Source organism: Harpia harpyja, chromosome 7 (genome assembly GCF_026419915.1).
Source record: "Harpia harpyja isolate bHarHar1 chromosome 7, bHarHar1 primary haplotype, whole genome shotgun sequence".
Classification (NCBI taxonomy): Eukaryota; Metazoa; Chordata; class Aves; order Accipitriformes; family Accipitridae; genus Harpia; species Harpia harpyja.
The window spans coordinates 57709335-57723132 of record NC_068946.1 but is presented as its reverse complement, the minus strand read 5'-3'; the positions used below and the strand labels follow the sequence as shown (position 1 = coordinate 57723132).

General features: G+C 35.8%; 1 protein-coding gene across 20 annotated transcripts in view; it reads left to right on the top strand.

Moving 5' to 3' along the window:
- Window positions 1-13798, top strand: part of BAZ2B (bromodomain adjacent to zinc finger domain 2B) — a 165513-nt gene that overhangs the window by 137585 nt on the left and 14130 nt on the right. For all 20 annotated transcript variants that reach the window (XM_052791123.1, XM_052791117.1, XM_052791121.1 and 17 more), the window contains 7 exons: window positions 1203-1343; window positions 2130-2384; window positions 3149-3363; window positions 4770-4844; window positions 9957-10200; window positions 11527-11589; window positions 12815-12959. In XM_052791123.1, coding sequence (XP_052647083.1) covers window positions 1203-1343; window positions 2130-2384; window positions 3149-3363; window positions 4770-4844; window positions 9957-10200; window positions 11527-11589; window positions 12815-12959 — 1138 coding nt within the window. The remainder of the gene's footprint in view (window positions 1-1202; window positions 1344-2129; window positions 2385-3148; window positions 3364-4769; window positions 4845-9956; window positions 10201-11526; window positions 11590-12814; window positions 12960-13798) is intronic.

Sequence of the window (13798 nt, the reverse complement as noted above, 5' to 3'; positions counted from 1 at the left end):
GCAAAGTCAGCAGTTAATGCCATTCTACAAATGCAGCTGAGTCCTGACTTACAGTTACAGCCCATACTCTCATTTATGCAAAATTTGGTAGTAGTAAACTGAAGAGACTAGAGTGACCTCTTAAACTGACAGAATAATGGGGAGTGATTCTGAATAATATGAATCAGCTTAGCTTGGTTCTTTAGCCCTCTATGTCCACAAGTGAAAAGCATGTATAGCGTCTTCCTCTTTATATTGTGTCATGTTCTTAGGTCATGACAAACACACACGCACACACGTTTGTGTATATGCACGCAGTTCTGTGATCTAAAGAGATAGCACCGATATATGACAGATTCCATACATGGTTTATTACTCAATATTTTGCATTTGATACTGGTTACACAGAGGTATGTAATGAATTGTGTAGGCAGGCCAGCATATCAATGCTGGCATGTGACAGCAGAACCCCTGGAGTCAGGGGTGGAAAAGGCAGTTGGAGGTCCAAATTCAGAGTTAGTCTTAGCGGGTTAGAGAGGTATAGTTAGTATAATATTCTATGTGACATCAATGCAGAGGGTGTTGGAAGAGAAAACTAATAGGCACTTGGCTTCTCGCTTGATTATCCCCGTGTCCTTGTTGTGCAGAATAAGATATTAATGACTGTTCAATTTTCAGATTGCATGCTAAGTGCATGGTTGTTCAAGGCCAGACGCTATGTGTGTTGAAACAATCGGTTGAGTTTTATAAGCCATTCATACCCAGCTCATGTATTATGGGAATTTTTAAACCATGTGTTGTCCAGGTCTTCCCAACTACTGCTTTCTTGAGTGGTCCCTGCTTTAGCAGATGTATATTGATGATACTAGTGTGTAAGTGGGGCCTTTAAAATCAGATGTCTTGCATGTGTGGTAGTTCTTGACCATATTTTCACTCAGTCATCTTTCTGAAATGGTATTCCAAAGAATCTTTCAGTGTAAACATACTCAATACCCGTTTCCATGCGGACAGGAGAGAAAAACAGTGAATCTTAGATTTGCTCACAAATTCAATGATTTTGTTCTATTGCTGTAGTTTCCCCCTTCCCTTTACTTAAATGCAGGTTCCTTAATTGCTGTGGCAATTATTAAGATTATGTAAGTAGTGCTTTTCAAATTTTTAGATTTTTCCATTGTAAGTATAATATGTGGGTTTTATTTTCTGCCCTTTCAATTCTATTTAAGGAAAAAGAGCGATTAAAGCAAGAGAAACGCGATGAAAAAAGATTAAATAAAGAACGTAAACTGGAACAGCGAAGATTGGAATTAGAAATGGCAAAGGAGCTAAAGAAGCCTAACGAAGATATGTGCTTAGCAGACCAGAAGGTAATCATACTAATGTAAACTTAATTTCTTGTCTCTTGTTTCTGTATTTTGCAATTGCGACAGTAACTTTTTTTCTTGTAGCCACTCCCAAAGCATTCAAGTTTCGGTCTAGATAATTAGATAACTATTTGAAATATATACAAATAGAAGTTACTACAAACACTAAAGTAGCATATGTTTAGTTAATGAAAAGCATTTTGTTTAAAAGTGGCCTGCTTCCTAAAAAGCACTTGCATGATTGCTTCAAAAAACCCGATTACTCAGAGTTATTTTTACAGCAGGAATATGCATCATGTCTCAGTACACAGGTACTAGATAGAGCTTTTCTCATATGTGCAACTATTCTAAGCTGTTACTCAAAAATTTACTCTCCCAGTCTTCTGTGTTCTTAGTTCTTGTCCTTCAGGACTTTGACATACCTCTACCTCAGGTTCAAGCCCTCTCTGTTCCAGAGAATTCCCCTGCCTGTGTCCCCCAAATATTTTTACACCACCTTTTATAGTATTTTGGCTCAGAATAGAGCCTGAGAGCGTCTCCTGGCCAAAAAGTAAGTATTTATTAATCTCTTGCCTCCTGTAATATGTGAAAAGGTAAACATGCTTCAGCTTTAAAGGAAATTTACTGGATGGGATGTTGGGGGGCACCTTCTCTATAGCCTTTACATTCTAGCATTATCGTGCTGTAGGTCATATGGGAAGTATCAGCTAATTTCCTCAGGTACTATCAAAAAAGTTCTCCTTTGAAATACACTACTGAATCTTTCAATTGTTTTTCTTTACTTTTCAGCCTTTGCCAGAGTTACCTCGCATCCCAGGCCTTGTTCTCGATGGGAGCACATTTTCAGATTGTCTTATGGTAGTGCAGTTCCTGCGTAACTTTGGTAAAGTTCTTGGCTTTGATGTGAATGTGGATGTCCCTTCCCTGAGCGTTCTTCAAGAGGGTTTGCTAAACATAGGGGACAGCATGGGAGAAGTACAAGACTTGCTGGTAAAGCTTGTCTCTGCAGCTGTCTGTGATCCAGGACTTGTTACAGGATACAAGGTAAAAAAAAAAAAGGAAGAAAAAAATGCATAGTAAACACCCTATATTTATGAATGCGTTCTTCATAATCTGTCTTTGACACCTCTCTGATTTGGATTTCCATTCTCTTCCCTAATTCTCTTCTTTGGTGTCACTGTTCTAACGTTACTCAAAGACTTTCTGTGCCCTGTCAGCCTTCCCATTTTCCAGAAGTGATATATTTCTGGGCATTTTCTCCACCCTCCCCCATTTTTATTTGGACCTCTTGTAGGGCACTATCACACCTGTGGCCACGTCTTTTTTTTTGTTTTTTTTTCCCCCTTTCATTCTTGCCCTCATGTTATATCTCAGTGAATCTTGCCATTTCTTTCCCCAAAGTCTCCTCTTTACATCACTTCATCAAAACTCTGATTCATTCATGATTTTCTTTCTTATTATCCTTCTTTTTCATGCCAACGTATCTCTTTTATACTCTAGAACTCTACATAGCATAATTGTACAAAACAGTATTCATCAAGTTCCAGTTGGACCATGTATTTTTTCATTTAACCTATTTCATTAATATTAATATTATCTCTGTTCTTAAAAACTTAGAGGTGAAGACATTCTAATTTGTTAATCCATTCAAGATTTACATTTGAATAGTTTTAAAGAAAAATCCTGATTAAAGTCCTTATGTAAAAATGCAAACAAACCCACCCACTGTTTTATAAACAACGATATAGCCTGCAGAGGAAAATAATATTTTTAAATGTGATTGTTCAAAACATCTTTATTCTTTTTAGGCTAAAACTATTCTTGGGGAACACTTGCTGAACGTTGGTATCAATCGAGATAACGTGTCCGAGATTCTGCATATATTCATGGAGGCTCACTGTGGGCAAACTGAGCTGATAGAGAGCTTGAAGACAAAAGCTTTTCAGGCACATACTCCAGCTCAGAAAGCATCAGTACTTGCTTTTCTTGTCAATGAGTTAGCATGCAGCAAAAGTGTAGTGAGGTAAGTTTTTTCCTAAACAGGTCTGTAAAAATAAAATTATAAAAATGTTATAATTCAAAAATACTGCATACACTGTGTTCTGTTACAGGAGGATTCATGGTGTTCTTATAATGAAAGCTGAAATTTGCTATGTTACTGCTTCTTACCTTTACGTACTTCTGATAGGATGGAAGAGTAGAACTTTTCCATGTTTGGTCTCTAAGTTTGTTTTCAAAGCTTGCACCAAAATTTCTCCAGCTATTTTCGGAGTAAAAGATGAGGTTGATTACAGAGAAATTTACTAGGTATTCTGGGGGATAATTTAGAACAGTTGTATAAAGCTTCTGCAGTACTCTTGTTTTCCCTTTTTTCCTTTTGTTTTTTAAGGCTTCTTTTGTCAAAATACTTTAACTGGGGTCGTAAGCTGAGGTGGCGAGCCTGATTTATGGTGGTAGTAATTCAAGAAAGTGTATACTTCATTTGTGGGCAGTAAGGTATACCATTCCATAATTAAAAAACCCGCTATGTTAAACAACATTTTAAAACCCAACAATGTGCAACATGCAGTAAAAACATAGGAAATGCCAGTCATTGGGCTACATATACCTCCACATGCTTACTTACTGTGGTAAAGTCTTTCATTACCTAATTGAGTGCTGTTTTGTTTCCTGCTGCTTTTGGTATACTCTGCAAAGCAAAATCAGGGTTGTGTAAGGCAAGAATGAAAGAGATGCTTCATGTTTTCCAAAGCTGAAAAATAGCAGAAGTGGGCAGTGCAAGTGCTGTGCATATACTGTGCAAGAGAGTTCATGTGTATTAATCAAATTCATCACAGTAAGAAACTTTATCTTACTGCAGATGACCAACTGTTAAGTGAGATATGTAGAAATGATCATTCAGTACTTGAGTTTCCATATTTTCATCATAGAAACAACTGTAACCTGCTAAATTGTTGAGGCTGGGATGTCTCAGAAGTGGGCTCGCAGACAGTCACTGTAGTGAAGCGCTTTTTTTGGTTCTTCAATTTCTGCATTGAAAAGTGAACGTTAGTTTGTAGATCACATGGATCCTAGTTAGAGTGCCATAGATGTACCAGTGATAACTTTGTTTTCCGTGCAGGGCTAGATGCTTTGTAGCAAATAAATCTAGAGGCTCAACATGAAATTAGAGCTATGGAAGGAAATGTCAATTTCTTTGTATGACATGCTTCTTATGGAAAGAAAGCTTACGTGATACTCTAAGTAAAGACTGCCTGACATAGGTACAGCAGTAGGCTACATTGGCATTCCTAGTATTGGAATTTCCTAGCTTAAAAATTACTTATTTTTAATTTTAAACATTTCTTTGAGACAAAGTATCTGTACAAAAATTTATGTCAGAAAAAGATATGTAAGTTCACAGTTAATGGATTATTTTGTCTTTGACAGTGAAATTGATAAAAACATTGATTATATGTCAAACTTAAGGAGAGATAAATGGATGGTTGAAGGCAAACTTCGGAAGTAAGTTCTCTTTCCTTAAATATTACAATATATTGGTTTTTTGCATTTGCTCTGATATGCTCCTATATAGGCAACTGGTTCTAAGGACAAAATTAGCTGATGCAATTACAGGTTTACCAAGAAGTTAGTAACTGAACTGCTTAATTAAGATGGATGTGGATTTAGAATGGAGCAGCACCAGTCTTTTATAATCTATTAAAGATGCATGAGATTCAGAGGGTTAGTGTCCCTCGAAATTGGAGCAAAGTAAGTCCATTTTGTATTCTTTGGAAGAAAGTAAAAAATTTTTATTGGAATATTACAGGAGCTGTCAAATCGCTATTGACATTATCAAAGTTTATTTGTACCTACTGTAATTACTAATGTTCATTCTGAAAGGTGTTTTAAGAAGACATGATTTTCATACAACAATTACCAACCAAATTTTGCTAATTTATATTATGTTATCATAGTGTTTCCCATCTGTCAATGTTGCATTCTTCCCTATAGCTAGAGATCATATATAGAATGCAAACTTTGAGATATTTTTTATATTTTTATTTAAGGTAAAATTGGAACTTTTTAAGGGTTGTCAGTTTCATATCCACTGTTCTCCCATCCTACAAGACAAAATTCCATACAGCAAGCATAATGGCTCCAACTAACAGGAAGCTGGAAGGCATAAATTTCATGAATCACAGGGGGTAAAAATACATAGCCAGATTCTACTTTGTTTTTTTTATTCTTAGTCATCTTTACCTCTTACTAGGAACAGTGAATCCTTTCTTAATCCTTGCTTTAGGTACTTGTGTTTCTAATCTTATGTCTCCCTTTTTTCCCTTTAATGTATCTCAGAAGGAAGAAGGAAAGAAGTAAAGAAGAAGGACAAGAGGGAGGTAGAGGAAAAAATTAGACCAATAAAAAGAAATTATCTACTAATACTGCAGATCCCAGTCTGCACAGGGTTAATATGTTTTATCTTTTAGGACAATCCAGATACTTTTTCCTGTCTTTATCTGTATCCCCTCTATGGGATATAGTTTAAAAAGTGTTTCTGAAGTTCTGATGTAGCCTACTGTCCATTAGTGGAATGGGACCCTTACCTGTCCTTGTCTCCTTAGGGACTGCTTAGTCTTTCTCTCCCTCCATCAAACTGTAAGTACTTGTAGATGTAGGATCCTCCCTTTTCCTCATGATCTCTTTTCTTCCCTTTCAAATAGTGGGCATAATAACCTGAAGTCCCAAGCCTCTCTTACTTTCTACAATCATTTCTCTATTTCTTGTGTTTTCCCCTCGTGTGGATTTCAGGTTCCAGTAGTGCTGTCCCTATTTTTGAGCGTAAGTATTGTGGGAGTGCTCAGAAATGTTCTTCCGCTTCTTTGAGTTTACTGGACTTGATTCATCTCTTTCATCTTTGGTTCAAAATCTTTGGATTTTCCACTGTTTCTCTGATGAACTCTAAGAAGCTTTTTAGAAGAGTCTTCTTCGATCAATTTTAAACAATGTTTTCTTCTTTATTATGTCAGTTGTTTTTCATAAACTCTTACAACTGTTCTGGGGCTTCTCTGAAAAGAAATCTGTCCATTTCAGTCTTTTGTTTGGTCTTTTTTTCTGCTTCCAGACTTCATTCTTATGCATGTTATCTTCCCCATCCATTTCAAAGCTCAGTCTAGTTTTTAAGCATCCTAGTCCCAAACAGTTTTGCATAGGAATATCTGGTTTCTTGACTACTCATCATGTGATCAACAGATGTGTACTCTTTTCATATGCATACAGACCTTTACGTGACCCTCAACACAAGCCCATCATGCCTGGCAAGTGTATAGTGGTAGAATAATGGATGCTGAGGAATGGGTTTGCCAGTGTTTGTTGTGGTAAATCTTCATACCACTATGTCCAGACTGTCTTGAAGTATATCTAAGTGGGATGAGAAAAGATTTTACCTGTACCACATGTTTTCACTAAGTGATTTTTTTTTTTTTTTTTTTTGTGCTTACGTTCACACTTTTAGCTCCTCAACTGGATATTGGGGGCGGGGGGAGTGGGGGTGGGGCAGCTAAAAATACAACATAAAACCCCGTGTTTGTAAGATACAAAAAAGCAACATTAAAATTCCAGGTTGGAAAAAGGAATAATTGTATAAAAACCTATAGGGATGCTTCCCATCCCCCTGTTAGGGATGCTGAACAAAATTCCTTGATAAGTATAATATATATGGTTGGAAACTGGATTCTGAGCTGCCTGGACTGTGTCTGCTGGGCTGATGGTCAGTGAGAGGTTGCATCTAATTCCTTCTCTATCACACCTAGATGTGAATCTTGATACTAATCACTATTTTTGTAAAGGCACCTGTCTCATACAATCAATTCATCTTTCTTTGTGCTTTCTGTATCACAGCTATAGTCAGAAGACTGTCTCACCTGAGATGATTCAGCTACTTTTTAACAAGATAATCATAATCTCAGCGTCTCCTTTTCCATTACATGTCTTCTTGGCATCTCTTCTGTACCTTGATCAATATAAAAGGGAATAAAAATGAATTACAGCTACTTGAAGGTTTAGGTAATATCTGTTTCTTTACAAGACTTGAAATACTGCAGAACAAGGTTTTTCACTGCAACAAAGTTCTTTTTAACATGCCAGTATTATGGCATACTCCTTATAAGTTAATTTCTCTCCAGTGAGGCCATCTCAACTGTAAATGATGATGGTATATCAAAAGCAGTGTTACATGAGGGGATAAATTATACCCTGAGTTTGGGCAGGAGGTGGTAATGCTGATTTTGGAAACTTCCATTGTTTGAGACCCAAGCTGAACTACGTTAAAAGTGTGTTAAAAGTACGACGTTTAGAAGTTCTTTGACTTGCTACTACTTAATATTTATGTGCAAAAATTATGAGGAAGGCATGAAAATGAACTCAAAGATGAATTTTCCTTCTGTGATCTAGTAAACATTACAGATTAGATTAGAGCAGGCTCAAGTCACACATCTGATTATCTGATGGGCCACCTGCTCTTTCTGTGGGCCAATAGACTTTGTAATTCTCTCAACAGTTGCAGATGCTGTTTTGGTATATACCTGAAAGTGAGAAAGATGAAACAGTTTTCCGAGTGAAGGTTTTCTTCTCTCAGGGAGCCATGTGTCTAGGTAGCAGCAGGAAAATTATGCTACCTCTTGAAATAACCTGAACATTTTTTACGTTATGTTGTCATTGGTTTCTGCCTCTATGCTACTTCGGATACATACTGCTGCCTTCTTATGCTTATGGTGCTATTAAAAAAGAGCATCTTTGATTTCTTTCCATCCTTATAATTTTAGTGTCATGCAGGCTTCTTTAGTGCTTGACAGCATTATATCTCTATTTTTGCTTTTGGCAAAAGTAGCCTTTTTTGCTGCTTCTCATTTCTTTTAGGTATATGAAAGAGGTGTTTGCTGGTTGTTGAACTCCCACGTGCCACCTTTATTATTGAATTGTCTTCAAGATTATCTTAGTCTAATTTGTCTCTAAAATTGTCCAGTCATGCAGCAGTCAATCCAATCACTGACTAGTGGCTTTATTTGATAGTTAAGTCCTGTGTATAGACAGGAATTTCCGGTCCAGATGAAGAGGATTTGATGGTTTGAAGTTATGCTCGTAAAAAGCAAATTTTTTTTTTTTTTTAAAAACTTAACTCAGTGGAAGCCCGAGTAGTACTGATACTCAATGAGACTAAGGCTTTTTGCACCAGACCTGAAAATGTTACTTGCTTCCAAATTCACCGAAGGCTTTAGAAATTTTTTTATCAAAAAATATCTATCACTAAAATAGCTAAAAATCCATTTGTATTGGAAAAATAAAAGTGTAAAACTTTCTAAATTCTCCAGTGGATTAACCACTGCATTAAAAACAAACAAACCCGTCCCCACATACAAAAAAAACCAAAGCCCAACTGTTTTCAAGCAAACAGAAGTCCCCTTAATGATATCTTGCTAATGGTCTTTTTAAAAAGTGCTGCTACCAATTGAGCAGTGATGGCTTCATTTAAGTCTCTGCTGTTGAGTACTGACTTTGTTTGTCAGCATTTTAGAAGGCTGATACATTTGTCAGTATGTCCAGAAACCAGTACTTCTACAACACTCATCATACTTGTAGCCACTTGCTGTATGGAATATTGTTTTGTAGGATGGGAAGAGAGAGAAGTACGACAAGGAAAAATTACTTACTGGTAATTGTGTTTGTCGTTACCATTCTACTTTTCCCATCCTACCTTCTTCCAATCATCTCTTACAAAAATCTTTGTCTTTTCTACACGTGTTTATGAATCTCTTCTAAGTCAGTTGCATTTTTGGTCTGCATTATAAGTGACTGGTTAGGCCTGGCTATTTACACCTCCTGTGATTCAGCATGTTTGCCTGCTAGCTCCCTGATAGGTGGAACTATAATTTTTGCTGTGTGGAATCTTGTCTTATAGGCTTTTTATAGAAGAAGAACGTCTACTACAACCATAATTACTGGTATGTAAGTTTCCCTTTTCTTTCATAAAAGGAAAAATGAGAGTTTGATTGAGTAATCTCCTAGTAATTTAGGTAGCTAAGATTTCTCGGAAAAGAAAGTATGTCCTAGAATAAAAATATCAGCCAAACGACTAAAGTAAAACAATACATAATAAATTAAAAAGGCATAAAAATCTGGAAAAAAAAATTAAACAAACCTTGCTGTTGCCATGCAAATGTAAATAATTTCATACTTCCAGCTGAGGACTTTTGCCCCTCCCCCCCAGTATTTTATAATAATATTTTTAAATGTGTAGAACAAAAGATAAAGAAGTTGAAGTGGTTCTTTCTTCTAACCGTCTTTCCTGACTTCTCAAAATCCCTCGTGTTTCATTTCTTCTAAATATTTATGCAATAAAATGCATCTGGGAGAAACAGAAATTCTATTCAGAACTGAGTAAGAGGCTTAAGGGCTTTTATGACCTGAATTTTTGCTGTTGACTAATGGCAATAAATATTGAGAACATACTATGTCATATTAGAATAGAAGAGCTAATTTGAATCTAAAATGTATGATTTACTTTCAATACATAGGAAGAAAGGTATGTTTATGCTACAGACATACTCCGTAATTTCACCCCTTGTCATGTGTTTCAAGGCTTAGAATCATTCATGCCAAGAAAACTGGCAAAAGAGATGCTGCAGGAGGTGGTGACGTAGGAGAGGAACAGCACTCTTTGGAAACACCAACACCAGGCCGCAAACGCAGACGAAAGGCGGGGGACAGTGATTACGATGATGATGACGATGATGACAGTGATGATCAGGCAGATGAGGATGATGAGGATGAAGAGGACAAAGAAGATAAAAAAGGAAAGAAGACAGAAGTTTGTGAGGATGAGGTGAGGGATTTTAAGTATAGTGAAACTTAATTAACTAATAAGTTAAAACTTGTTCTCCTTCTGTTTCTCTGCAATATGGCACTGCTTCCCCAAAATCTCACAATAAAAAGGAAGTGTAACGTACCTCCAATATTTTTAATTTTTTGGGAAAAGTTTATTTTCTGGAGTAATTTTTTCTTTTTTTGATATATATTATAGTATGGGTTGGTATTTGGTGGTTTGTTTTTTTATTTTGGTTTGGTTTTTTGTTTTGTTTCTAGTTTCTACGGTAGGAGCAGCCCTTTGTTGCTATTATTCTGGATTTATTTTAAGTACCATAATGTGTATAAATTTAAATTTAGAGGCATAGCACCAAGTTCTTACAAATTAATACTTGAGAATTAAAAATAAGTAATATTTAGGTATCTAATATCACATCTGTCCCTTAATCTTTTTCCCTTTTGTACAATCTCCTATTTTGGTGCACTGGGCATTTTATAGACAAAAGTCCTGTAACTCCTGTAGAGAGATTAATTTTCTGATACAACAGAAGTTCCACTGCATTCATACTATATGTGGTATTTCAGAAGGCTTCACCCTGGTACAGTTTTACAGAACCAAGAAATACACGACCATTATCTTAACGGTGCAGGTGATTGAGAGCTCCTAGGATTTTGGTTGTATTCTTTTTGGAAACCTACTGTTACACCCAAAGACTTTCTTGAACTAATTAAAATTCTCTTTATGGAAATGACTCTCATTTTTAAACTGTGTCAGGAAGAAGGGAACCATAGAATTAAATCATGTGTGCATTCCTCTTCAAAAACCAGTAAGATTAATACTGGAACTTTTATAGCAGACTTGTAATTTAAAGTGGCTCTACAGTTTCTTGTAGACTTTGAAATAAAATGCAAGCGTGCACTGACCAAAGACTGATTGATAAGATTTTGACAGATTCCATTATTTCATGCATGAAAACCACTTAGAAATTAATTTGAATATCTAAAAAGCTTCATAGAAACTAGGATTAAATTCTGTTAGTCTTAAGTGTTCATGTACAAATCGAATTATTTCTTCCAGTAAAAGAATGTTTTCAGCGAACATTTGGCCACAAGCCTTCCCCTTCGTATGCATCTGGGATGGTTTGGAAAGATTCAAGATACGTCTTTTTCCAGTTATGTTGTTCCTAATCAAATATATTGAACAAGCACAAAATTTGAACTACTTTACACTTAGAATTTGCCTCTCATTTTCTGTTACATCTTTTTACTGTAATACTAGTAAGACATGGTAGTATGATTTTATCCTGAAATAAATTTGGCGTGACAGTATATTTGGTGATTATAGGATGATGGGGACCAGACAGCAAGTGTTGAAGAATTAGAGAAGCAGATTGAAAAACTGACAAAGGTGAGAGGTCATTTGTCTTTGTTATACTACAAATTTGATCACTGGATGTCATGGGTTAGAATGTTAACCATCATTTTCAATGCTTCAACTTAATAAAAATTGAAATAAGGATTAGCTTTTGTTTCATGAAAATATGAATGATGCTGCTGTTCATGACACCTGAATTGTGAGCTTAGTCTAGCGGCACTAAGTGGATATGACTCAAAAGACAGTTAGAAAGCTGTTGATAATATATTCGCACATCTCAGAATAAAAAGTAATACAATTTTTATCCAGACCTAATTGATATCCTTCTGTTTGTTGATCTTAGAAAGTGATGATAAATTTTGTGTACGAGAAGCAATGACTTTTCCATTGTACAAATGATTGCAGTTCTCATTCCCTCCTACAGTTGCCTAATATCTGCAACTATGTTCCAAGCCAATACAGAGAGCTGTCTTTGCTTCAGATTTTGAAAGAAGAAACAATGGAATAGGAAGAGAAACGTAAATGAGAAAGATAGAATGCTGTAGATAGGGTTACTCATGGCCCATGTTTTTATTCTTTGTATTAGAAAATTTGTCATTTAAGACTTCGTCTCTTGGTTTCTCTCCTTTTCCAAATTGCAGTAAATTAGCAGTCCAGAATTACACCTGACTTCCAGCAGTGTCGATTTAGTGGAGCAAGAATTGAATAAGCAAACTGAATATCTTGTTGGCCCCCCTCAGAGAACTGTTTGTGTTTGAATACAGAATTTATTTTCAGACATTATTGTTCTTATTCTTTTATGAATCAGTTAAAATATCTCATTAGTTTCCCATCAGGAGCTGCAACATCAGCTATCTTCAGTGCTCTGTTTACCATTTGCTGTTATTGTATAATTGGTAGGATTGGTAGGATTTCAGCAGTTCTTGTGCAATGAAATCTTTGATTCTATTGTTCTCGGAGAGTCAGTGTTAAAAAGACAGGACCTGCCATCACAAAATGTATTTTTAAAGGAAGACTGATAAACTTAAGCTGAACCAGGAAGTGATTGAATTTATTTTTTTAAAGGGAGCTCTAAGTAAAATCAGCAAGGCAGCAATTGTCAGTAGAATATCACATAACACACACATGAAATCTCGATAAAAGAGCCTCCTCATGTGACCCTTGAACTTTTGTTCAGTCTGGCAGCCAGGAGATGTTTTCTGTTATAGTGAATTTTTTTCCCCTACTGAATTACAATGCTTTCTCTTTTTTAAAACAGCAACAAAGCCAGTACAGAAAGAAGTTATTTGAAGCTTCGCACTGTTTGCGTTCAATGATGTTTGGTCAAGATCGTTACAGGCGCCGATACTGGATTCTGCCCCAATGTGGTGGTATTTTTGTAGAAGGCATGGAAAGTGGTGAAGGTAAGAAACATAAAAGAATAATGTCACACCAAGGCCCATACTATGCCAAGACATACTGCCCATCTCTGTAGGCTATAATTTTGTGCAGCAAGGTCTTTAGGCTTCACCTTCAACCAGAGGCTCAACAGGCTACTGTCAGTAGACCTCTGTATTCATATGGTGCTCTCTGATGCTCTCTTTTTGATTATGAAATATCAGTTAATATCTTTCAAAATGAGGATTTAGTATTTTGGAAGTTTTAGTTGTTATAGTTCTATATGTTCTATATGTTGCATGGGATATTTTTTGTCTCTGTCTCAACTATTTCACGTTTCCGTATGGCAGTGAACTCTGCATATGAAAACTAGGATGACCATAGAATGCAAAAAAAAATCTTTTCATCTTCAGTTGTTATATTTTGTGCAAATATACAGACTGTTCTGTGCTTGAAGATCTGATATATATGTCTGCAAAAACATGAAAATTATTTTCACACAGTGAAGTACTACTGTGTTTTCTGATCAACAATGTGATTTAGCCTCTGTATTTTACAAACTGATTTTTTTCCAATCCAGCAAATGCTGAAGTTATTTTTGTTAAAGTTAAAATGTAATTTTGTGGTTGTGACAGTTGTATACTGTGATTGAATTTTTCACACACTTTAAATTGGATAGATGCAGAAAATATGTATTAATCTGACCTTTTTGTGGATACTAGAATTCTTAAACATAAACCTTCATTTTGGTTACAGAAAAATCCTTACTAATTCTGATATAGATGAAGCAAAACCCCATTACTCTCACAATTTTCCCACCCAAAACAACAACAAAATCTGATATACATCAGAATTGCATGATGTC